Below are 25,091 nucleotides of genomic sequence, written 5' to 3'. Positions count from 1 at the left end.
CCATCTTGGCCAGGCTGGTCTTGAACTTCTGACCTCGTGATTCACCAGCCTCGGCCTCCCAAAGTGCTGTGATTACAGATGTGAGCCACCGCACCCAGCCATAGCCCACACTTTTAACCACCTGGGAGGTCCTCTGAGACCTTTGGGAAAAAAAAGAGGCTGAGATTGGGCAGAGGCAGAGTAGGCTGGTGGCTTGCAGCCCTCTCCCCACCCCCCACTCCCCGCCCCCAGGGTTGACACCCACCCTGATTCTCCAGCTTCCTCTTCTCTAGCTCTGCCTCGATCTGATCCAGCACCATGGCCAGCTCCCCAAGGATCTTCTTCAGGTAGCTCACGTCATCATGCTCCAAAATCTTGGCCTGCGGGCAGGACAGGGCCAAGAAAAGCTGAGTTGTCCTCAATAGAGCCAGGATGTCCAGGGATGGAAGGAGCTTTGCTAACCTCCTTCGGCAAACCTCCAAATACCCGCCAAGTATATAGGATGCCCCTCCTGTTATGAAGCACCCTCATCTGGTGCCTACAACAGTCCTGCGAGCATGGCTGTCCTGCCTAGATCCCTGGTATATTCATACACCCAGATGCTGGTGGGCTGGCTGCTAGTGGCTCACAGCTGCGCCTTCTGTCAGCCAATAAGGAGCTGCATTGCCCACAAATACTTGAGAGATTACTGCCTGCACCCCTCCCTCCAACAATCTGTAGCCAGTGTCCCACTGATATGAGGGGATAAAAGGCTGGCTCATTGCCTCAATGTTGACCACTTCGGTGGTGCCATTTCTGCTCCAGAGCTTCCTGTGGAATCAAATGAGGCTTTGCAGCTTCTTCTTCCTTATCCCTCCCATCCCTCTGGGGTCCCCCTCAGAGCACCCCTTCAAGTCCTCCTTTCCCAAGAACCCCTATTTGGTGCTCTGCATTTATTTTTATTTATTTATTAATTATTATTATTACTACTACTTTTTGAGACAGTCTCACTCTGTTGTCCAGGCTGGAGTGTAGTGGCCTGATTTCAGCTCACTGCAACCTCCACCAACCAGGTTCAAGCAATTCTCCTGCCTCAGCCTCCCGAGTAGCTGGGACTACAGGTGCCCGCCATGATGGCTGGCTAATTTTTGTATTTTTAGTAGAGGTGGGATTTTGCCATGTTGGCCAGGCTGGTCTTGAACTCCTGAAAAGTGATCTGCCTGCCTCAGCCTCCCAAAGTGCTGGGATTACAGGCATGAGCCACCATGCCTGGCCAATGCTCTGCTTTTAAAGACACACCCTAAGACATGAGGAAAGTGAGGACCCAGGGCAGCAGTTGCTTACCCAAAGTCAACAGCTAGTAAATGGCAGGAGACAGGATTGGAAAAGCAAGCCAGGGGTTTTTCCATTTCACATCACCAGGTGATCTTCTACTTAGAACTGCTGATCTTCTACTTAGCTTCTCCTGTTGTTCATTTCCATGGAAGAGATGGTAGGGAAGGGACTCGGCAGGCCTAGGGGCACTCACCATGAGCTTTTTCTGTTTGGAAAGGTAGGGCTCGGAGAGCTGGGGCTCCTCTTCATGGTCCAGTTTCATGAGGTCCGTGGTGGCATTGGCTAAGTGTCCTGGGGAGAGAATAGGAAAGGTCCCATTCCTCTGATACCTGGCTTGCTCCCCCATCACTTCTCTTACACAAGTTGAAGTAGGCCCCATCCAAACACTGGTCAGAGAGGTAATACTGTCAACAGCCAACACTTAGAGAGCACTGCAGGCTGTGCCGTAGTGATGGATGCGATGCCATCCTGCCCTGAGCTCAGGCTGGTGAAAGAGACAGACACAAAAATAAATCTCAGCCAGGCGCAGTGCCTCCCTTCTGTAATCCTAACACTTTGGGAGGCTAAGGCGGGAGGATCACTTGAACCCAGGAGTTCAAGACCAGCTGGGGAAACATAGCAAGACCCCATCTTTAAAAAAAAAAAAAGTTAGCCAGGCATGATGGTGCACACTGTAGTTCCAGCTATTCAGGAGGCTGAGGCAGGGGATCACTTGAGCCTGGGAGGTCAAGGCTGTAGTGGGCAATGACTGTACCACTGCACTCCAGCCTGGGCAACAGAATGAGACCCTGACTCTAAAAAAAAAAAACTAAAATAAATAAATAATACTCATCAGCAATATTATAAAATACACATTTTTTAAACATAAAAATTTAAAAACATCTACAGCACAGCATGATTAATCTTTAGGGAAGAATGGACACAAGGCAGAGGGACCCAGAGGCTGCCTGCTTGGGGCACAAGGGGCTGAGAGGCCTCACAGAGGAGGAGACTGTACGCTTGAGGACGAGTAGGAGATGCCAGAAATGGATCGACTCGACCCTAGACCTGGTCATCTTCCCTGCCTCGCTGCTTCTCCCCTGCATTCTTCCCTAATTGCAGCATCCCCTCCCCCCCACAAAGCCCAGCCAGATGCCTGGAATTCACTCGCAGCTCCTCCCACCACCTCACCCCACATCAAGTCAGTCCCAGGTCCTGTTGATTCTTCCTCCTCCATCTTTCTCATATTTTCTCATGTTTAACGTCCTCTGTTTAACCCTCTGACTATCTTATTTTAGACTCCATTAATGTCTTACCTGGATGATTTAACCCACCCTCTGCCACCTCCCCTCGGTCCCTTACAAGCCCTTCTCCCCACCCCTGCCAGAGACACCTTCTTCACACACTTGACCATGCCACTCCCTGTTTAAAACCCATCCTGGCTCCTCGCTGCCCTCAGATAACATCCTATTTTCTCAACTTGCCTTTGAAGAGCCTGCAGGATCCACTTCCTCTTCCTCTCAGCTGCTCCATCTTTCATTGAGTTTCCTCAACTGGCCCTGTCCTAAGATGTAAATTTCAGCCACTCCACATGCTTGCTGTTGCCTGAATGTGCCACACCACTCTACACCTCCAGGCTTCTTATACTACTGCTTCTTCCTAAAATAGCCTCATCCTCCTTTCCTGAAAGCCTCCTTCTAGATCCAGCTGAAGATCACCTCCTCCACGAAGCCCTTCCTGATCCTCTAGGAGGTCTGCCCACTCAATACCTTTGCTTCCCAGTTTATACCCTACAGATTTCTGCCAGGGAATGCAAACACACTAATCAGAGCTGCCATTCACAACTCCGTTAATCTTGCTGTCTATATGAAAAGAGCCCTCCTGGACTTGTGCAGTTGCTTGCTGTACATGGAGATTTTGGTGCTAATGTAGTTATCGCTGAATATGTATGTCTCTCTCTAACACACATATTGAGCTTCTGGAGAGCAGTGGCTATGTCAGATTCATCTTTGTTCCCTTAAAACCCAGCACAGACCTGGCACAGAGCAGGAACTCAGTGAGTATTGAATGAATGAGTGAGTGAATGAATGAATGAATGAATGAAATGAGTGAGTGACTTAGGTTATTTAGCTTCTGTCCTCTGAGATTTCACCACCCACCACCCATCTCCTATCCTGGCACAAATCCTGGTAAACACACTCCCAGATCGTTCAGGTTCAGGGCTATATTAAGGCTCATTGATGTTTTATGAATGTGAAGGTCAAGGACAGCATCTTTTCTTGCCTGCCACCCAGTGCTGCCCATATGGCTGGCTTTAGACTCCAGGAGGGCAGGCCAGCCCAAGAGAAGACCTGAAGCTGATTAGGGGGTCACTGCAGGCTGGCTTCTACTCCTTCGGCACTCTGGGACCTCCTTCCCCTCATCCCCAAGCTGGGCTGGAACCCTGAGATCCTCTCTGCCTCCTCAGAGAAAGACGGGGAGGGAGGGAGTGGGCTGGGTCTGCTCTGGACCCCCGCTGCCTTCTAGGCACCTTCAAATGGCTCAGGGCAAGATTGAGGGAGTACTCCTAGCCCCCAGAAGCACTTGGGGACTGCCTCCAGCCCTCAGTCAGGCCTCCACCTACCGACAGGCCCCTTCGCTCTTCCCTCAGAGGAGTGATCTTCCTAAAATGCAGATCTGACCGTGTCACTTCCCATCACTGTCTCTCCTCTGCTCTTTGGATAAAATCCAAATTCTGCCAGACCTCCTTCCCAGACACACACCACGACCATTTCCACCCCACCTTGGGCTACACTTGCACCACACTGAACTTCCTCCAGCTCCCCAGATATACCCTGTCCTACTCCAGAACGTGAAATAATTCTCCCTCTTCCTTCCCTTCTACCTGCTACACATCCTTGGTCGTTAACTGCATTTTGGAAGCCTTCTGTGGCCCCAGAGGCTGGGGTGGGCACGTGTGTGTCCACAACCTCCCTGATCTCCTGCTCATAACACTGTTTGGCACCAGATTAAACACTTTTAAATAAATTCATTTTTGAACGGGTTATACATGTATATTGTTAAAATTCAAAGAATATTGAAGAAGATACTATAAAAGTAAATCTCTGTCCTCTCCAGCTGCAGTCTCTCAGTTCTATTCCCCAAAGACAAAAACTATTGGCAGCTTCCGTGTATCCTTCCAGAAATACTCCTTGCAGTGCCAGCATCTGTGTGTCCATTTAACCCCCTTCTGAGTACTAATGATAGCACACTAGATTTTTTTTTTTTGACCTTCACTTTTTTCCACTCACTAATCTATCTTAGGGAGCATTCCATACACTTATTAATTTTTAAAAACATCTGCACAGTATTCCATTGTATGGAAGTACCCATAATTTATTTACCCGGTTCCCAATTCATGACAGCTGGATTATTTCCAGCGATATTCTTGCTCTTGCCAACTATGCTGCAGTGACTACCTTTGCACATACTTCTTGGTGCACATGTTCAAGTGTAACTGCAGGGCAATGGCCAAGATGGGGGCTATGTTATGTTTGACATAGAGTGCCAGGCTACCCTCCTGAGAGCTTGTGTAAATTCACTTCATCCTGCACTGCCATTGCCTGGTGACTTGTCTTTCCCTCTGTGGAACTTGACCCTGGGATGGCAGAAGCTGTGTCTATTCCTGTTTGTCCCTAGTCCCCGGCCCAGGGTCTCTTATATGTTGTTGTTGAGGGGGCTGTTGCTGGGAGCCGGATGTGTAGATAAATCCTGACTCTTGGTCACACACAGTGGCTCATCCCAGCACTTTGAGAGGCTGAGGCGGGCAGATCACCTGAGGTCAGAAGTTCAAGACCAGCCTGGGCAATATGGCAAAACCCCATCTCTACCAAAAATACAAAAAATTAGCCAGGCGTGGTAGCATGTGCCTGTGGTCCCAGCGACTTGGGAGGCTCACAGAATCACTTGAGACTGGGAGGAGGCGGTTGCAATGAGTCAAGACTGCACCACTGCACTCCAGCCTGGATGACAGACGGAGACTCTGTCTCACCAAAATAAAGAAAAAGAAAGAAAAAATTCTGAGTCTTATTCAGTGGCAATGGTTCTCAAGGGACAGGTTGAGTTCTGCAACCTGACACCTCCCGCAACCCTGCCTTTGAACGTTAGCCGTTAGCCACGTTCCTTTGAGGGGAAGGACAGGACCATTTACCGAGCACCTATTATCTGCTAAGAATCTTTAGGTGTCTTTTGGCTCTAGGACCCCATGGTGATTATTCAAAGCCTAGACTGTGGTCTGTAAACAGCTGCTGAGGGATTATCTGATTTAATTCAACACCCATTCACCGGGTGTCAGACCTTCAATCTGAGACCCCACTGGGGGCCTTGCCACATCTGGGTAGCCTTCCTTGCTAATCCTAACCCTGAGTTCACTCGGTGTCCTTGGCCACCACCCACAGCCCTGACTGTCTAAGGCTGAAATTCACGTGGGGAGAACAAACCTTGTGGGGACAGACAGCTCCATAGTCTCTGTATGGGAGGGCAGGGCAAGAGTAGGGAGCAGGGGAGGGGGATGGGAGAGAGACTGGCAGAGAGGGAGAGAGACGTATTCTGTTAGAAACTGGGTGAATGAGATGGAAGGCTGGGAAGGCGGGGGTGATGGGGCCGCAAGCAAGAGTCAGAGAGCGACAGCAAGAGAGAGAGAGAAAGACCAGCAGAGTCAGGAACCAACACAAAGAACTCAGAGAGAGGCAGGAACAAATGGAGAGTGCAAGAGGACAAACGGATAATACAAGAGAAAGGAAGAAGGGGAGGCTGGAGGGAGGCTGAGGAGAGGGAGGGCTTCCTTTGAAAAAACGAGGGGCAGTGAAGGAAGAAAGCAAAGGAGCTGTCTCGCCCCGGCACTCACTGCGGATCTCAGCTGTGGCATACTTGGGGATCATGGAGTCGGTGGTGAGCTCAGGGTGCAGGATGCAGCCGTGCGTGTAGGCGTCCATGGGCAGTGCGTCCAGCAGCTCCCGGTACTGCAGCACCCGCGCGTGCTGCGGGCTGCCCACCTCGGGCATCAGGGCCACCACGTGCTCTGTGGGCACCGCCAGGGGCTGGGCAGGGCAGCCAGAGGTCCCTGCCCCGGCCACCTGCCCCCAGCATCCCTGAGCCCCAGGATGTCTCTATCCAGAGGCCCCGGGCACACCCATGCTCGGGCTCGGCTGCTGCCTGACAGGGGATCCTAGCGGCGGCCCAGCCACCTCTCCTCACTGGGCTCTGCCAAGCTGTTCTTAAGGGGTAGCTCCTCTCAGCTCCAGACTTGCTGCTAGGTGGGGGTCTAGGCCCAGTGTTGTGTGATTCAAGAGAAGCTGCAACCTAGGTGTGCAACACTTGGGTCCCCTTGACTTTTAAACGTTGGCAATCAATTCACATTCTTTTAAAACAGTGCACACCTGGGCCCTGATGCCATCCCAATGGCTGTCTGAGACTCTGCGATGGGCAGTGAGCTCCTGAGCCTGAAGAGGGCCTAAGTGGGGAGGGGATGGAGGGCTCTGCGGGGTTCTGGGGTGCTGGGCCCTCCCCTGTCTGCAGGGTTCTGGTGTATCTGGGCCCTCCCCTATCCATGGGGTGCTGCAGTATCTGGGCCCTCCCCTGTCTGTGGGGTCCTGGGATATCTGAACCCTCCCCTGTCTCAGAGTTCTGGGGTGTCTGGGACCATGTCTCCAGGTTCCTAGGGAATCTACGTTCCACAGGGAGCTGTGCCCTGCCCTTGCTCTGGATCCCCCTGGGGGATCTGGACCCTGTCTGTGGGGACCTAGAGGGTATTCTGGGGCCACTCATGCTGAAGGGGCCGTGCCTGTGACTGCATAGCTTTGGAGAAGGGGCTGTAGCCCCACTGTTCCTCGGGGGCTGTTTGGGCTGTGCCCTTACAGTACCAGGGGAGGGGGAGGTCTCTGGGGTCCTTATGGATCAATAGCAGGGCTGTGGCTCTGGGGGTCTTGGGGGGATCTGAACCCTGCCCGTGGCTTTGTGGCTCCTTTTTGGGGAGCCTGGGACTTGCCCACAGGCCCAGTGAATTTCCCAGACTTTCCAAAGTTCTGGGACCCTGTCAGCCTGTGTGGGCCCCAGAGGATCTGTGGTGTGGAGCGGGTCCCAGAGGGGGAGGCAGCCGTACCTCCTGTGAAGGTGCGCTCCACGTAGTCAATGATCTGGTCATAGTCGCTGATGATGTTGTCACGGTGGATGATGACGGGCACCTCCTCACCCAGGTTGAGCCGCATGAACCAGGGCTCCTTGTGCTCGCTCTGCGGCAGGCTCACGTCCCGCTCCTCACACACCAGGCCCTTCTCGGCAATCACCAGCCGCACCTGCAGGCGCCAGGGTCAGAGCGGGGAAGGCGGGCAGACACAGGGGACACTCTGCCCAGGTGGGGTGGGGGTGTGCGGGGAGGGAGGTCAGAGGTCACACACAGGAGGGGACACAGTTGCTTTCAGCCCATTCTTGGGCACCTGGGTTTAGGGGGATATCTCCCAGGGGCATGTGCCTGGTGGAGGGAGGAACACAGTTCTGCTCAGGGGACAAGTGGCTGAGGGGCTGGATTTGACAGCTGTCACACCCGGAATAGGATTCCTGGCTGTGTGAGTGTGGACAAAGTCCTTAAACTTTCTGAGCCTCTGTTTCCTTATTTTAAAAATGGGAGTATTAACAGTACCAACCCAGTGTCTGGGACTAATAGTTGGCACTCACTTTGTGGTCATCGTTATCACAGTTGAATGCTCAGCCTGGTCCCTAGGAGTGGCTGTGGCCAGGAAATTCACAGAAACTTTTTTTTTTTTGAGACAGAGTCTTGCTCTATTGACCAGACTGGAGTGCAGTGGGGCGAACTCGGCTCGCTGCAACCTCCGCCCCCTAGGCTCAATTCTCCTGGCTCAGTCTCTCAAGTAGTTGGGACTACAGGCTCCTGCCACCACACCCAGCTAATTTTTTTTTTTTTTTTTTTTTTTTTTAGACAGAGTTTTGATTTTGTTGCCCAGGCTGGAGTGCAATGGCGTGATCTCGGTTCACCACAACCTCCACCTCCCAGGTTCAAGCGATTCTCCTGCCTCAGCCTCCCGAGTAGCTGGAATTACAGGCACATGCTACCACACCCAGCTAATTTTTGTATTTTTAGTAAAGATGGGGTTTCATCATATTGGCCAGGCTGGTCTTGAACTCCTGATCTCAAGTGATCCACCCACCTTGGCCTCCCAAAATATGGGGTTGCAGGTGTGAGCCACCACGCCCGGCCAGCTTTACTTCTTTGTGCTTCAGTTTCCCCTCCTGTCCAATGGGAGTCCTATAGCAATTGCCTCGGAGGCCCATTGTGAGGATTAAGTGCATTAGTCCCTGTGGAATGGTGCCTGGAACACAGTAGGGGTAACGTGTCTTAGCTGCTGGTATGAGGGCAGGTTTTGGAGGCAGACAGACCTTGATTTGGAAGCCTAGCTCTACTGCTTATTTGCTGTGTGGCCTTGAACAAGTCACTTGCGCTCTCTTGATTTCTAGCTTCTGTGAAGTGAGGAATGCAAGCATGAGGTTGAAATGGGGTGTTGTGGAGAGAGCCCCAGCATAGACGGTTAATACATGAGTTCTAACATCACTTATTACACACACACACACACCACGTACACACTCTGGGGTGTCCTAGAGTACTTCATGCCCCACCCTCACAGTGAACGGCAACACCTCCTCCTGTTTGGTGGATCGTGGGAAGGGAAAGGTGGCTTACCCTGAAACATCCAACATCCATTCACAGACTTATTTAGCTGGAGCGCATGGTGCAGGTAGAGGCCCTGGGCTAGGACGCAGGGATTCAAGCTCTCATCTTGGATCTGCCATAGCAATGCTGTGTGACCTTAGAGCTACCGCTGCCCCTTTCTGAGCCTCCTTTTTCTCATCAGCAAAACAAGGGGGCTGGATTCAGTGTTCACGGAGTGCCCTGCAGCCCTGCTGCAAGTGACACTAGTACATTCACAACCATGCAGGAGGCAGGAGACAGGGCTGGCTCTGCAGCCCTCCTTGGCAGTGGGAGGGAGCTGCTGGTTATGTCTGAGAGAGGGGGAAAGACTGTCACAGAGAGTGAGCAGCCCAGGGGCGGCATCTGTTTGGGTCTGAGTGTGTGAGTGCGTGTGTATGAGTGAGCAAATATGTGTACGTGTGTGTGTGCGTGAGTGTGGGTGTGCATGGATGAATGTATGAGTAAGTGTGAGTATTTAAGGCCTGTGAGTGTGGATGTGAGACCGTGCATGTGTGCACATGTGAGTGTGTGCCCTGTGTGTGTGCATGTGTCAGTGTGAGTGTGCGTGAGTGGGAGCATGTATGCATGTGTATACTTGCGCTTATGGGTGGCCTGTGACCTGGAGAAGCCCAGAGTAGTGGAGACTGGAGTTTGGCTGAAGCAGACAGCCCCCTTCTCTTGTCTGTACCTGGCCCTCCATCCTCCAGGCCAAGCTGGGACCTCTGACTCGGGGGAAACAGAGCCCCAACCAGGCCTTTGCCCTTGGTAGGGCCAGACAGTTGGCTTTCCATCTTGACAGGGCACCTGCCTGCAGGAGCCGCTCCTGTGCCCTGCTCCTGTAAAGGTGTCAGATAGAGCTGCTATTTGGGGAGGGGACTATCTTTAGAGGCATGATAATCCTGCTTGGAGCTGCTTTGGGGTCACCCTGGCAGGCGGCCAAGGAGACTTTCACCTTTAGCTGAGCTACAGGCCAGAGCAGTGTGTCACCCTGTGGGGGAGGGGGACCCAGAGAGGAAGCCAAACCTAAGGGAAGGGCATGCAGCTACCAAGGCCGTCAGCCATCTGTGCCCCCTGGAGGCTGGGCCAGACCTGTGTGGTCACCACTTAGTGTGATCAGACATCAACCATCTCTGGGTGAACGAGCTTCCCTGCGGGTGCCTGAACACCGCCCACTGGTGCCTCACTGTCGTGGGTCAGGCACTGCCTCTCCTCACCCAGGCCCTTGTTTATGTGACAGCCTGGGTTGGTGCCTCGGATTAGTTATTTAGTTGTGGTGTGACTTTGTAAAAGACACTCAGCATCTCTGAGCTCAGTTTATTTCACATTATGATTATTTTTTAATTAATAGGCTTTATTTTTAGAGCAGCTTTAGGTTTACAGAGTCAAATGACTTTTGATCGTAACACCTCACAGCTTGCAAATCCATCACTTTTCACCACTTTTTACTGAGTGCCTACTATGTACCAGGTCTTGTTAGAAACTCAGCAGTGAACAAAACAAAGATCCCTGACCTCAGGGAACTGACATGTTAGTGGGGGCAGGCAGATGATAAGCAATTTGGTTTGTCAAAAGATGGTGGATGCTCCCCCAAAAAGAGAAAATAGAGCAGGGACGGGGAATCGGGGCACCAGGGTGTCAGGGAGACAGGTGGCAATTTTAAATAAGGTGCACTATTAGAACAGGCCTCTCGAGAAGGTGGCATTTGAGCAAGGGCTTGAAAGAAGTGAAGGAGTGGTTCACACAGGAACCTGGAGAAGAGAGCTTCGGGCAGAGGGAACAGCCAGTGCTAAGGCGCTAAGCATGTTGGATATACTCAAAAGATAGCAAGGAAGCCAGTGTGTCTGGAGCAGGGCGGTCAGGAGTAGACAAGGAGGGTAGGAGCAGAAAGGGTTGTGCACAGTGGTTTTTTTTTTTTTTTTTTTTTTGAGACAGGGTCTTGCTCTGTTGCCCAGGCTGGAGTTCAGTGGTGCAATCTTGGCTCGATGCAACCTCCACCTCCCAGGTTCAAGTGATTTTCCTACCTTAGCTTGCCAAGTAGCTGGGACTACAGGCATGCACCACCATGTCTGGTTAGTTTTTGCTTTTCGTTTTTAGTTTTTGGGTTTTTTTGAGCTGGAGTTTTGCTCTTGTTGCCCAGGCTGGAGTGCAGTGGCATAATCTCGGCTCACTGCAACCTCCACCTCCCAGGTTCAAGCGATTCTCTTGCCTCAGCCTCCTAAGTAGCTGGGAGTACAGGTGCACGCCATCACGCCCAACTAATTTTTGTATTTTTAGTAAAGATGGGGTTTCACCATGTTGGTCAGGCTAGTCTTGAACTCCAGACCTCAGGTGATCCGCCCGCCTCAGCCTCCCAAAGTGCTGGGATTACAGGCATGAACCACCATGCCTGGCCTGTATTTTTAATAGAGATGGGGTTTCACCTGTTGGCCAGGTGAACTCCTGACTTCAGGTAATCCACCCACCTTGGCCTCCCAAAGTGCTGGGATTACGGATGCGAGCCACCACGCCTGGCCAGCTTCTCCACAGGATCTTTTAATCCACACTCCCAGGCCAAGGGGTCCGTGAATTAATTCAAGGACTCCTTGAACTAGGATGGGAAAATTACATGTTTATTTTCAGTAATCTCAAATTGACAGTTAGCATTTTCTTCAATTATGAATGTAGGCGATAAAGTAGGGTAGCGTTTAGCAGTGCCTGCAATATTGTCACCACTAGGAATCAGATATTTTCATCACTTCACAGTTGTTACAGTTGCCTCAAAATATCATGCACACTCATCATGATTCCAACATGACAGTTGTTATGGGACCAGCCACCAGGCCGTGTTATATAAGGGGTTAATACAGAAACATAAATATTATATAATGCTCTACTTCAATATGATTTTTTTTTTTTTGAGATGGAGTTTCGCTCTTGTTACCCAGGCTGGAGTGCAATGGCGCGATCTCGGCTCACTGCAACCTCCGCCTCCTGGGTTCAGGCAATTCTCCTGCCTCAGCCTCCTGAGTAGCTGGGATTACAGGCACGTGCCACCATGCCCAGCTAATTTTTTGTATTTTTAGTAGAGACGGGGTTTCACCATGTTGACCAGGATGGTCTCAATCTCTTGACCTTGTGATCCACCTGCCTGGGCCTCCCAAAGTGCTGGGATTACAGGCTTGAGCCACCGCGCCCGGCATGATTGGTTTTCATTCTAACCCAAAAATCCTATTATTTTATTTTATTCAATTAAAAACATTATTCCGAGAAGGGCCATTCCGCTCTCCCGAAACTCGGGTCTTGACTTAAGCAAGGTTAGGACCCTGCTAACCTAACCTTGCTTGAGTCAAGACCCAAGTCTGTGGCCTGCCAGAGGCCAGTTCTGACACCCAGGCATAGCAGGAGAGATGCAATGGCCTGAGGCCATTGTGAGGAGTCTGGCGTTTTCCTGGAGGGACCTAGGAGCCACTGCAGGCTTCTGAGCAGAGAAGCAGGGAGATGTATCTTGTTACTGCCCCCATCAGCTCTCATTTGTGGGTCTCCTCTTAGGTGGGGGGAGGCAGTACACGGTCAAGTGCAGCATGGACAAGTTGAGGGGCCAGGCCTAAGAGTTTGAAAGGCAAGGGCAGGGTGGGAGAGAGCTCATCCTTCACCCCTCGCATGTCTCCTGCCATGCCTGGGTGTCAGAACTGGCCTCTGGGAGGCCCCAGACTTGGGTCTCTTGTCCCTGGGAACTGAAGGCTGGGCCGGGGGCCCTCCAGAGTTACATCTAAGACAGGGAAGACCCTGACAGGAGGCAGTAAGGGAACCATGAACCAGGCTTGCTACAAGGAGCCGGGGATGACCCTCAGAGACTCACTCTGGTGGAAATAACAGCAGTAACAGCAGCCAATTATTAGCATCACCTCTGTGCCAGGCACTCTTGTAGAGCTTTACATGCATTAGATCTTAATCCCTATGAATTCCAATGAGATAGGTCCTAGTACCCTCACTTTTAAGAAAAGAAATCAGGCACAGAGATTGTAAGTAACTTGCCCAGTCACACAGCTAGGAAGTAGCAATCTTGGTTTCTGAAAAGTGGCGAGTGGAGGACAGATGGATTCCCCAGAGGCAGGAGGCACTGAGGGGCAAGGCAGTTCTTCCTGCCTGGGGAAGGAGGAGGGAGGCAGGTTGTATCAAACATCTAGTTCATTTCCCTGTTGGGAAAACTGAGGACCAGTGAGGGTCAGGTCACACAGCCAGTTAGTGGGACTGCCAGCACTAGGACCTTGGTCTCCTGAGTCCCTGCATTTTTGTCCCTCCTGGCCTCACTCCTCCCCACAAAGAAGAAGGAGGCATCTGTAGGATGCCTCAGAAGCATCCTACAATTAACTCTATGCATTTATACCCTCCTCCAAACCCTGTGGCCCCAAACCATGACCTATATAGTGCTTGAAAGCTCACTATTAGCAGGCAATCATTTAAGGTGTTGTGCTAAGTATGGGAACATGCATGATATCACTCAATCTTCCCAGCCCTCTCCCCCAAATATATGAGAAAGTTGCCTTAGAGAGGTAAAGAAGACACTTGCACAAAGCCACATAGCTGGGAATGGCAAAGTTGGGGTTTGATCGCATGTCTGGTTGATTCCAAAATCCATCCCTTTATAACAGAACACAGCACTTAACAGAGCACTTTCTATGTGCGAGGTGCTATTCTAGGTGATTGACATGGACACATTTGCTGAATCCTTACAATGACCCTGTTGGGGAGACACCAATGTTCTCAATTTACAGGTGTGGATAACTGAGGCATGAGAGGTTAAGCAGCTTGCTCGGGATTACCCAGCTGGCCAGTGGTAGAGCTGAGATGGAAGCCTGGGAAGTCTGGCCATAGAGCCTGGGCCCTGGGCTCACACACTGTCCTGCCGCCCTCTGGGTCTGGAATGATCTCCAGATGCCCAATGAAACCACCATCACTCCTAGAGGTGGGCTATTTTTCTTCATTAATAGTTCACATGCCATTAAAGGCCCAGGCTATTTAGAGGCTTGACAATGAGGACTGCCCTCTATACAATTAAGGCCCTTCAGAATTGGCAAGAGGGAAGGAAACTCACCTGCTAAGCTCTCACTACATGCCAGGCAGTTAACATATGCCTATGTCTTCTAAAGAGTCCAGGAATTCTGCAGGGTAGGAATGTAAAATCCCCATTTCCAGATGAGGACATTGAGGCACAGAGAGGTAAAGTGACTTGTCCAAGGTCACTCAGCCAGTAAGTAGCCAAGATGAGAATTGAACCCAGGACTATATGACTGCAGAGCCCATGCCCTTTCTGCCAAGCTACACTGTTTCTAGAATCCACCAGGGGCCCCTGGGTAGGGGAAAGGCCCTGGCATGGGAGACAGAAGGATGCCCAGGTTACCTTGGGCAGACACTTGGTCAAAAGTGGGGCTGCAGCAGATAGTTTCATCTCTGACAATGAAGCCACCTCAGCCCTGAGCTCAGGCCACATAGGAAATATTTCATGTCATAAAGAACAGGAGGGTCCCTCATGATATGGTTATGGGAGGTGCCATCTCCCTGCCCCCTGTCTGGTCCAGCCACTGGAGCCTGCTTCCTGAGGTTCTAGGTGGGAGGAGGTTCTAGAATCTGAAGGGCAGTCTGCTTCATCTCCAAAGCCCCCATCCCCAGGCTTCTTGCATGAGGCCTGGGATGCAGTAGGTATTCTGTAAGCATGTGCAGAATTTGTGGATGATTCCAGTATGACCTGGATTAACTCTGGCCCCTCCTTTCCCTAGTGCTTTAATACCATCATAACAGCCGTGGGTAGTGGCTCACGCCTGTAATCCCAGCACTTTGGGAGGCTGAGGTGGGTGGATCACTTGAGATCAGGAGTTTGAGACCAGCCTGGCCAACATAGAGAAACCCTGTCTCTACTAAAAGTATTTAAAAAATAGCCAGTGCAGTGGCGTGCGCCTGTAGTCCCAGCTACTTGAGAGGCTGAGGCAGGAGAACTGGTTGAACCCAGGAGGCAGAGGTTGCAGTGAGCCAGGATTGTGCCACTGTACTACAGCCTGGGCAACAGAGCAAGATTCTGTCTCAAAAAAAAAAAAATCATAACACGCATTATGAACAGAGCCTTGACCCCTCACCAGGCACTGCCGTCAGTACTTTTTGTGCATCATATCACGTTTCACTCTCACAATAGCCCTCCAAGGAAGTTACTGCATGCACCCTATCTTACAGATTATAAAGCTGAGGCTTTGGAGAGGTAAAGTAACCTATCCACAGCTCCACAGTGAGTCAGTGGGCAATTTGATTGGTGGGCCAGCTTCAAAAGCATCACCTGGTCGCTTGTTGGAAAAGCAGCATCTTGGACCCCATTCCAGACCCACTGGATCAGAACCCTTGGGGTAGAATCCAGCAGCCTGGATTTTAACCAGCATCATCCAGGGATTCTAATGCACGCTCAAGTTTGAGTAGTGCCAGTCTGTAACACTGAGTTCCTAAGTTATACCCCTTCTTCAACAACCCTATCAGCAACCCTGAGAAGGGGTTGGGATTGAAAGTAACTGTTGTTATTATCATTATCCCGCTTTCCAGATAATGAAATGAGCCTAGACCAAGACTCAAACCCAAGTCTTTGGGTTCCAAGGCCCTTTCTCTTCATGGAATTTGTTTTTCCATCTGGAAAATGAACGAATGGAACAAAAGGATCTTCCAGGAAGAAGAGGAGTCAGAGGGTCGGGCAGTGGTACCGCTTAGGCCCCAGTAGGACCCGCCTCTGGGCCCTGGCCATGGTGCTGAATCCATGTCCCAGACACTGGCCAGCCGCCCTGGGTGGGAGATTGCGCCCCTAGAGGCGCCCCTGTTTGAGGGGTGCAGTTCACAGCCTCACCCCCAGGAAGCGGGAACCCTGAGACTCCAGCATAAGGCTGGATTTCCAACGACCCCTCAGCTCCTCTAGTTCTAGAAGCATTTTAGGGGCTACTCTGTGCCTTTAAGAGCAAAACAGATCTGTTTTGCTCTTAAAGGCACAGAGTGGCCCCAGCCCCTAAAATGGCTCAGGGGCTGAGCCGAGCTGGTGTGAGTGAGGGCATGGTTTAACTCCTTCCTTCTCAGCTCAAGGCACGGAATTAGGGGCGGGCGACGACTGGGGACAGACCTTCCAAGCCCCAGCCAGAGGAAGGCCCGTAGCCGGGACAGAGGGGCAGAGGAGCTGTGACCTGTGTGTGTGTTGAGGGTGGGGGGGAGCTGCAGTATCCGGGATGGCAAGCAGCGTGCCGGGAGGGACTGAGGGGGGCTGCCGGGGCTGGACCTCAGGAAGCGCGTCTTCTCCCTCCCGCAGCAGCAGCACTCTCACCCCACCAGGCCGCCTTCCCAGCAGTGCCCATTCTCTTCCCCTTGCCTTTGTCTCTTTTCTCAGCTCCCCTCACCCCGCACCCCAACAGACCGGCTATTTCTGGGAGGGAAAGAGGCAGAAAGGATGCTCCTAAATTGAGAACTGTGATCCTGGGGCCCAGACAGGGCTGGTCGCCTTCCAGGTGAGCAGCCCTGGAACGAACCCTGGTCCCCCGACCTCCGGGACCCCCAAACCCCAGGCTCCCCACTCCAGTCTCTCGCCGCGCTCAGACCCCTCAAGCCCTGGTGCTCCCCTCCCCAAGCCTCCCCGCCACCGGCGCAGGCGGCTCCCGGCCAGGCTCTACCTTCTGCGAGCTGAAGGACTGGGTCCAGTGGTACAGAACCAGGCTCTCCCTGGGCCAATGGGCGGGGCTGGCCGCCTCGGGCGCGTCGGGGGCCTCGGCCGGCTTGGCCGCATCGCTCTCCAGCGCGGAGATGGGCCACCAGCTGCAGTTGGTGGGGGTCAGGTTGTTGGGGGTCGCCATGACAGCCCGGAATCAGAGGCAGGAAAGAAGGAGGCTCCGGCGCGGCGGCTCTCTCTCGCCCAGCATCACATGGCCTCGCCGAGCCTGCCCCTCTCCTCCCTCCCTCCCCGCTCCGTGAATGTCATTACTCACCGGGCAGGTGGGGGAGGGGGCGAGGGGATCCCGGGAGCTCCTTCCTCCTCCTCCCCCTGGCCCGCCAGAAAAGCCGCCAGCCCTCAGTGTCAGGCTCCCTGCAAGAGTGGAAGGAGCCCGAGGGAGTGGGCCGTGTCCCCCAAGCAGCTCAGCACATCGTCCAGGCATCTGCCAAAGATTCCACCATCATCAACGCTTTTCTGCCTCAGTCCACTAAGCAGCAAATACCTCTTAACTGGGATTCTAGAGATCTATTCATTTAGAAATTAGTGTCTGGAAATTGCTTGTCCCGCTTTGAAACTGTTATCTTCTAACTTTTCCCTTGAAGGGCCGGAAGGGCAGAGGTAACAGACTATGATTTATTTAACAGACACTTCCATAGCACTTACTCTGCCCAGCCACTGTTTTAAGGGCTTTGCAACTATCAGCTCGTTTAGCTCTCACAATAGTCCTATTAGCTTCATTTTACAGAGAAGGAAACTGAGGCGCAGAGAGGCTAAGTGACCTTGCCCAAGGTCATCGAGCTCCTAGGTGGTGGTGCCGATGTGAACACAGGCAGTCTGGCTCCGGAGTCTGTGCTCTTAGCCGTAAGGTCATGATAATATGACAACATGAAAAACAGCGCAGCAACCATTTATCAACCGGGCCCCTCACATGCATCATCCCATTTCATCTGCACAATAATCATTTTTCACAGCTGAGGAAAGCGAGGCTCAGAAATGTCAAGTCATTGGTTCAAGGTCACATCTTCTACCAAGGCACAACCAGATGAGCCCAAAGAAAGCCTTTGCTGTCACAAAGTCTGTCCTAAACATTCATGGAAACTTCAGGAAAGTTCCTTAACACGCCTATGCTTCTATTACTATAAATACGGTGTTTTAATTCATTTACCATTGAGGAAATACAGAAGCAGACAACAGATGCAAATAGATGTACTAGGAAGATAACCTCAGTCCTCCCTCTCACCACCCACCACCCACCCCCATCCATCATGCTACTAAGGACCCCTGGGTATATCATCGTCCAGGCTGTAAGCCTGGATCAGAAGGAACCGGTATTCCTCCTTCTACCAGGTAACAAATGCTCTATGGCCCATGGGGTGTGGTGACATGTGTCTGTAGTCCTGGCCACTCAGAAGGTTGAGGCAGGAGGATTGCTTGAGCCTGAGAGGCAGAGATGGCATGCCACTGCACTGCAGCCTGGGCAACAGAGAGAGACCCTGTCTCAAAAAAAAAAAAAAAAAAAAAAAAAAAAAAAAAAAAAAGGAAATTAACAGTGTGATTCGTAAAATATTCAAATTTCTCCAGTTTTGCCAGGAATGTCTTTACAGATGGTTTTAACCAGGATCCAATCAAGGACCACATAATGGATTTTGTTCCTGCATTTTTAAGTCTATTTTAATCTAATATGGTCCTCACTCTTTTTTTTTGACACCCCCCTCGCCCCCGCCATGACATTGATTCATGAAGAGACTGGGCCAATTGTCTTGGACAATGTTCCTCTCTGGGATCTGTCACATTGCTTCATTGTGGTGTCCTTGAACTTCCTGTACTCTCGCCTGTGTTTCCTAAAAACTAGTATTTAGATCCAATGGATGGATTAGATTTAGGTGGAACATTTTGGGGGTGAGAAAGTAATTATATTTCATGAGTGGTGCTATGTGCTCCATTTCCCCTCACATCATGTCTAACTACTAATAATGCCAAGCTCGATCCTGGGGTTCAGGCGGTGACCACACCTCTCTAGGTAAATGTTCATTTCTCCTCTTCTGACCAGCACCTCGTGACTGTCCAGTTCCTCATTCACTGATGGTCAAGGAAGCAGTTACTACCATTAGGAAATGGTGATTTTCTAATTTTGTCCTTTTGTTGGCATTTGTCAGCTAGCATTCTTTATGTGAATGTCATTAAATATGAGTGAAGTTCACCATTCCTTCAACTGTTTAAAAACTAGGCTGGGTGTGATGGCTCACACCTGTTATCCCAGCACTTCAAGAGGCTGAGGTGGGTGGATTGTTTGGGATCAAGAGTTCGAGACCAGCCTGGGAAACATGCCAAAACCCTGTCTCTACTAAAAATACAAAAAATTAGCCAGAGGTTGTGTCATGCAACTGTAGTCCCAGCTACTGGGGAGGGTGAGATGGGAAGATTGCAGTGAGATAAGATTGTGCCACTGCACTCCAGCTTGGGCAGCTAGAGTGACACGCATCTCGAAACAAACAAACAAATAAAAGCCAACTAAACTGCTTTCCTAGTGAATCGTCTGTGTTTCCTTGGGGACCTGGACAATGACAGCACTGTGTGATACATGCTGTGACTGGGATGGGAAAGGGGTGTGGTACAGCCAGAAGGGGACATCTAGATCCCCTGTCTAGGCACTGGTCATGCCAGGGAAGGCTATTCAGGGCAATGGTTCTCAGTATGGGTTCCTCCCAAGCAGACCCCGAGACAAGTATTTGTATTCAAGGGCACATAGTTAACTTTGGAGAAAAAGGACATCTTGGGAGGCAAGTTGTCTCCCAAGAAGACAGGAAAGACAGCCAAAGAAGGTGTACTGCCAAGCAAGTTACCACTGTGGGTGACCAGGGCTTAATCCCACAGGCAAATTTCTAGAGTCTCATGAAGGCCCTCAGCATTATGCTGCCCACGGAGGGAGACAGTTGGGGTATTTATACACCAAGCCCTGTCAGTCATTGTTTGAGGGCTGCTTTTTGAGAGAAGTCTTAATTTCCTGGCACTTCAGGCCTGCCCTGCAGTTGGCAGAGTGGGTCCCAGTGGCCACAGAAAGCCCTCAGGCAATAAACATGGGTGCTGCCAACTAGGGGGTCCACTGCTCAGAGACTTGAAGCAGAGGCTTGTGGGTTGAGGGGGACATAGCCAGCTGGGGAGGAGGTCAAAAGGATGCACACTCCAGGCAGAGACACAGGCCCAGAGGTGCTTGACGGACTGATGGCCACCTATCTGCTGGAGGCAGAGTGGAGATGTGAGGCTGGGTGGTCCTGTCAGGCCACTTAGAACACCTGCAGGAGTCATCACCCTGTGCCAAGGGCACTAGGAAGTCCCTGAAGAGCGGTTTTTTGTTTTTTGTTTGTTTTTTGAGATGGAGTCTCACTCTGTTGCCCAGGCAATGGTACCATCTTGGTTCACTGCAACCTCCACCTCCTAGGTTCAAACGATTCTCCTGCCTCAACCTCCCAAATAGTTGGTATTACAGGTGCATCCCACCATGCCTGGCTTATTTTGTATTTTTAGTATTTAGTATTGTAATTTTAGTAGAGACAGGGTTTCACGATGTTGGTCTTGAACTCCTGACCTCAGGTGATCCGCCTGTCTCAGCCTCCCAAAGTGCTGGGATTACAGGTGTGAGCCACCATACCTGGCCCCCTAGAGAGTTTTAAGCAGGGAAATAATTGTCCAGTTTGGATGTCAGAAATCCAAAAAGGCCTGAAGTCCGTATTCCTCACAGGGTGGACTATTTCTCCCCTTCTTCCATGATGCCTAGAAATTGACTCAGCCACCAAGAGGTTGTTGTTGAATGTGAACCCAGGGCACAATGAGATGGGGTGCCCTGGCAAACATCTCACCTGGACCTATACGTGCAGACCGTGTATTTAAAAAGTCTGATAGCACATATGATCCTATGTTATCATGACATAATAACAGCCAGGACCATGTTCCATGTGCCCAATACCCTGCTAAGCACCACACTGTCATTATCTCATTGAGGTGGATACTGCGATCACCTTGATGCGGGGATGGATGGCTCAGGCGGCCCACTCTGGGATTCCCCAGCCAGTGTCTCTCCTCCATGCACGTGGCTAGGACACACGGCTGACTTTGGGCTCTCTGGGGCTGCCTTTGCAAGTTTTTCACTGACTCTGTCTGTCTCCTGTCTTTCTCCAGGCAGGGTTTAGTACAAAGATCTCAGGGATGTTTAGTGACTCACAGCCAGTCCTTCAGTGATGTCTCATCTCACGCAGAGGAAAACCAAAGTCCTAAAGACTTAAATGTGCTACCGGTCTGGCCCCTATCACACCTCCCCATCTCCTTCCGCCCTCCCTCGTCCGCTGCCTCAGCCCATCAGCCTCCTGACTCTTCCCTAGAGGCAGCGGGTGCCCCCCTCAGCCTTGCTGAGGGTCTCTTCACTTGCTGTTCCCACTGTCTGCCACACTCTTTTTCTGTTTTTTTTTTGTTTTTTTTTTTTTTTTTTTTTTTTTTTCCCGCAAGCTCTCTCCCTCACCACCTTCATATCTCTGCTCATGTAAATGCCACCTTAGAATGAGCTGAACATTTCCTGACTGCCCACGTAAAAGAGGTAGGTACTCTGACCCAGCACTCCTTTCTGTGACTATTTTTCTCTGTAGCACTTACCAGCAGGAGTCTGCCATGCGGTTTTTTGTTTGTTTGTTTTGTTTTGAGATGGAGTTTCGCTCTTGTCACCCAGGCTGGAGTGATGGCTTGATCTCGGCTCAACACAACCTTTGCCTCCCGGGTTCAAATGATTCTCCTGCTTCAGCCTCCCAAATAGCTGGGATTACAGGCGTGCGCCACCTCACCCAGCTAATTTTGTTTTTTTATTGGAGACGGGGTTCCTTCATGTTGGTCAGGCTGGTCTCGAATTCCTGACCTCAAGTGATCTGCCCGCCTCGGCCTCCCAAAGTGCTGAGATTACAGGCATGAGCCACCGCACCTGGCCTGCCATATAGTTATTATTTATTTCCCCAATAGAGATATAATCTTCATAGGGTAAGGACTTGGTAATGATCACCTCCGCCTTCAGCTTCTGGCCCAGAGCCTGACACAGAATAGGTGCCCAATATTAAACAAATAAGTCAATCAATGAATGACCCCTGGCCTGCTCCCAGTGGTGGCCTCTGGTCAGCCTGATAGAAGTTTGTCGTGACCCTCAAGTCTCTGTGCCACACTTTTACACAGTCTCTCAATTCTCTTTTCCAGAACTCTAATCTCATTCCCTGGGTGTCGTTTTAATTCCCGGGGGTGACATTATTTCCAAGGTCTTTGAAGGGCAGCGCTGCTCCCCACCATTTTCCCTTCCCCCCCAAAACACTTCAAATCCTGCTTGGACTAAAAGAGTAGGGGAAGGGCTGACAGATATGACACACAAAGCTTAAAAAATTTTGTACCACAAAAATTACAAAATCAAGTTAAAAATAAACAATAGACTGGGAGAAATATTAGCAATTTACATAAAAACATATATTAGTCCATTTTCATACTGCTGTGAAGAAATACCTGAGACTGGGTAATTTATAAAGAAAAGGAGGTTTCATGGCTGAGGAGGCCTCGCAATCATGGTGGAAGGTGAAGGAGAAGCAAGGACATGACTTCCATGTACTCTCTTGGCAGCAGGCAAGAGAGTGAGTGCAAGGGAACTGCCCTTTATAAAACCATCGGATCCCATGAGACTTACTGTCGTGAGAACAGCAGGTGAAAACCCACCCCCATGATTCAATTACCTCCCACCAAGTTCCTCCCAGGACATGTGGGGATTATGAGAGCTATAATTTAAGGTAAGAGTTTGGCGGGGACACAGCCAAACCATATCAAGACATAATATTCATCATATTTAAAGAGGTCCTACGAATCAGTAAGTAGTCGTTAAAATTAGAAACAAGCAATTCATACTAATATCTGCAGTGGACATTCTGGTTATTTGTTCATCACCTATTCTACACTCATCTGTTGCAGCTGGTCTCTGATCCCCACCTCTTCATGTTGCAGCCAAGGGAGTGGGGTAGGGCTTACTTTGACTCCTGCCCCCGTGGTCAAAGCCAATCAGATTAATCCCATCCTCCCTTGTTCCAGTGATTGTTTTAATACCTGAGCCAGTCAGCCCAGAGCATTTCGCTGGTGGTCCAGGTGTGGTCCTGTTTGACCAATGCTCAGGTTTTTGTGCAGTGCTTGTGGGATGTGTATGCCTTTTTTTTTTTTTTTTTTTTTTTTTTTCTCAGACAAAGTCTCACTCTGTTGCCCAGGCTGGATGCAGTGGTGTGATCCTGGCTCACTGCAACCTCTACCTCCCGGGTTCAAGTGTTTCTCCTGCCTCAGCCTTCGAGTATCTGGGATTACAGGCACGCACCACCACTGGCTAACTTTTGTATTTTTAGTAGAGATCAGATTACACTATGTTGGCCAGGCTGGTTTCAAACTCCTGACCTCAGGTGATCTGCCAACCTCAGCCTCCCAAAGTGCTGGGATTACAGGCATGAGCCACCATGCCAGGCCATGGGATGTTGCTGCTCTTTTGTTAGACATTGGCCAGGAAGCTTGTAATCTCCACTGCTCCTGGCAGCCATCCTTGAGGGGAGCCAGACTTGAATGAAACTGACACCAAGTGACAGGGTACTGAGGTGGAAGCAAATGGCCTCTGGATGAAATAACTGAGTTGTGACCTTAAGCAACCCTACAGCTCTGGCCCACTAAATTTGCCAGTTATGAAAGCCAATAATTCCCTAACTGCAATTTTAAAGTCCAAAGTTATAAAATCACAAGTTTTCTCTCTGTATCCTTACTGCAAGTTACACGTTTAAGACAAACTCATTTAGTGGCAACATCTGCACTGAACTGATATGAAAGTATGATCTTCATTTCTCTCTCTCTGAAAAAACATTAATGTATTTGATTATGAGGTGCTGCCTCAGCCCCCACTGGAAATTTCACATGATATATAGTATAGCACTACATTACCTTTCTAAAATCCCACAAAAGCCAAATTCAAAAATTCATTTCTAATAAGAGATTGTGGATTTGCCTAGCCTTTCAGGAAGAAAATTTGGTGAAATTTAATAGAAATACATCATATGTGCTTAACTTTTAGGAATTTGTCCTATAGAAACCATTGGTTAGGTATACAAGGTTGTACAAATTTATAATAATCATAATAACAGCTTTGAGGGTTTTCCATGTGCCAGACAGTGCACCAAGCACTTTACAGACATTATCTTAATTGAGACAGATATTGTTATTATCCTGATAATATGCATCAGGAAACTGACGCTCATCTGGATATGAGTGTTAGTAGCCCAAAGTCAAGAGCCAATGAACACTAAGTCCATAGAAAATGAACTTTGAAGTGTCCAGATGATAGGGGATTTGACTTAAAAATTAGAGTGTATCTCTAACATGATTGGATGGATGGATTGATTGATTGAGACAGGGTCTCTCTGTGTTGCCCAGGCTGGAGTGTAATGACACAATCACAGCTTACTGCAGCCTCAACATCCATGAGCTCAGGTGATCCTCCCACTTCAGCCTCCTGAGTAGTTGGGACAACAGACATGTGTCACCATGCCCAGCTAATTTTTGTACTTTTCGTAGAGATGGGGCTTCACCATGTTGCCAAGGCTGGTCTTGAACTACTGAGCTCAAGTGATCTGCCCATCTAGGCCTCCCAAATTGTTGGGACTACAGGTGTGAGCCATCATGCTTGGCCATGGAATAATTTATATCCACTAAATATGAGGAAGGATTTAATGATACGTTTAAATTTTAAGAACAGGTATTGATTATATAAGGTGCTTTTAAAATTCTGTTTAGTTAGGTTATTACAATCTTCAAAATGTAAAGAGGAGAAAAAGCAGGTTACAAAAAATATATACAATTCAAATTTTTAAGACATAAATTGTAGAAGGACAGTTATTAAAAGTTTAATAGGAGTCACATGGTTATATTGAGCTATGTGGAGACAAGAGTTAGAAGAGATCATGTGTGGGGTTTTTGTTGTTTATTTTTTGAGATGGAGTCTCACTCTGTCACCCAGTCTGGAGTACAGTGGCACAATCTCTGCTCACTGCAACCTCTACCTCCGGGGTTCAAGGAGTTCTCCTGCCTCAGCTTCCCAAGTAGCTGGGATTACAAGCATGTGTCACCACGCCTGGCTAATTTTTGTATTTTAAGTAGAGACGGGGTTTCACCATGTTGGCCAGACTGGTCTCGAACTCCTGACCTCATATGATCCACCCTCCTTGGCCTCCCAAAGTGTTGAGATTATAGGCATGAGCCACTGAGCCTGGCCTGTTGTTTATTTTTCTTAATTTGGAGTTTCTGGTTTTCCTTCTGTTATGGACATAATTGTGCTTCCCA

General features: G+C 50.0%; 1 protein-coding gene across 1 annotated transcript in view; it reads right to left on the bottom strand.

Annotated features, from left to right (window-relative positions):
* GDAP1L1 (ganglioside induced differentiation associated protein 1 like 1) overlaps positions 1–16,988 on the bottom strand; it is a 30,658-nt gene extending 13,670 nt beyond the window's left edge. The window contains exons 1-5 of the mRNA XM_003936399.4: positions 16,678–16,988; positions 7,412–7,604; positions 6,158–6,331; positions 1,487–1,584; positions 245–359 (exon numbers count right to left, since the gene is read on the bottom strand). Coding sequence (XP_003936448.1) covers positions 245–359; positions 1,487–1,584; positions 6,158–6,331; positions 7,412–7,604; positions 16,678–16,857 — 760 coding nt within the window. The 5' untranslated portion in view covers positions 16,858–16,988. The remainder of the gene's footprint in view (positions 1–244; positions 360–1,486; positions 1,585–6,157; positions 6,332–7,411; positions 7,605–16,677) is intronic.
* Positions 16,989–25,091: the final 8,103 nt, after the last annotated feature.

This window comes from Saimiri boliviensis, chromosome 9, assembly GCF_048565385.1.
Source record: "Saimiri boliviensis isolate mSaiBol1 chromosome 9, mSaiBol1.pri, whole genome shotgun sequence".
Lineage (NCBI taxonomy): Eukaryota > Metazoa > Chordata > Mammalia > Primates > Cebidae > Saimiri > Saimiri boliviensis.
Note: the sequence above shows the minus strand (reverse complement) of the source record. Positions and strands in the feature narration are given on the sequence as shown.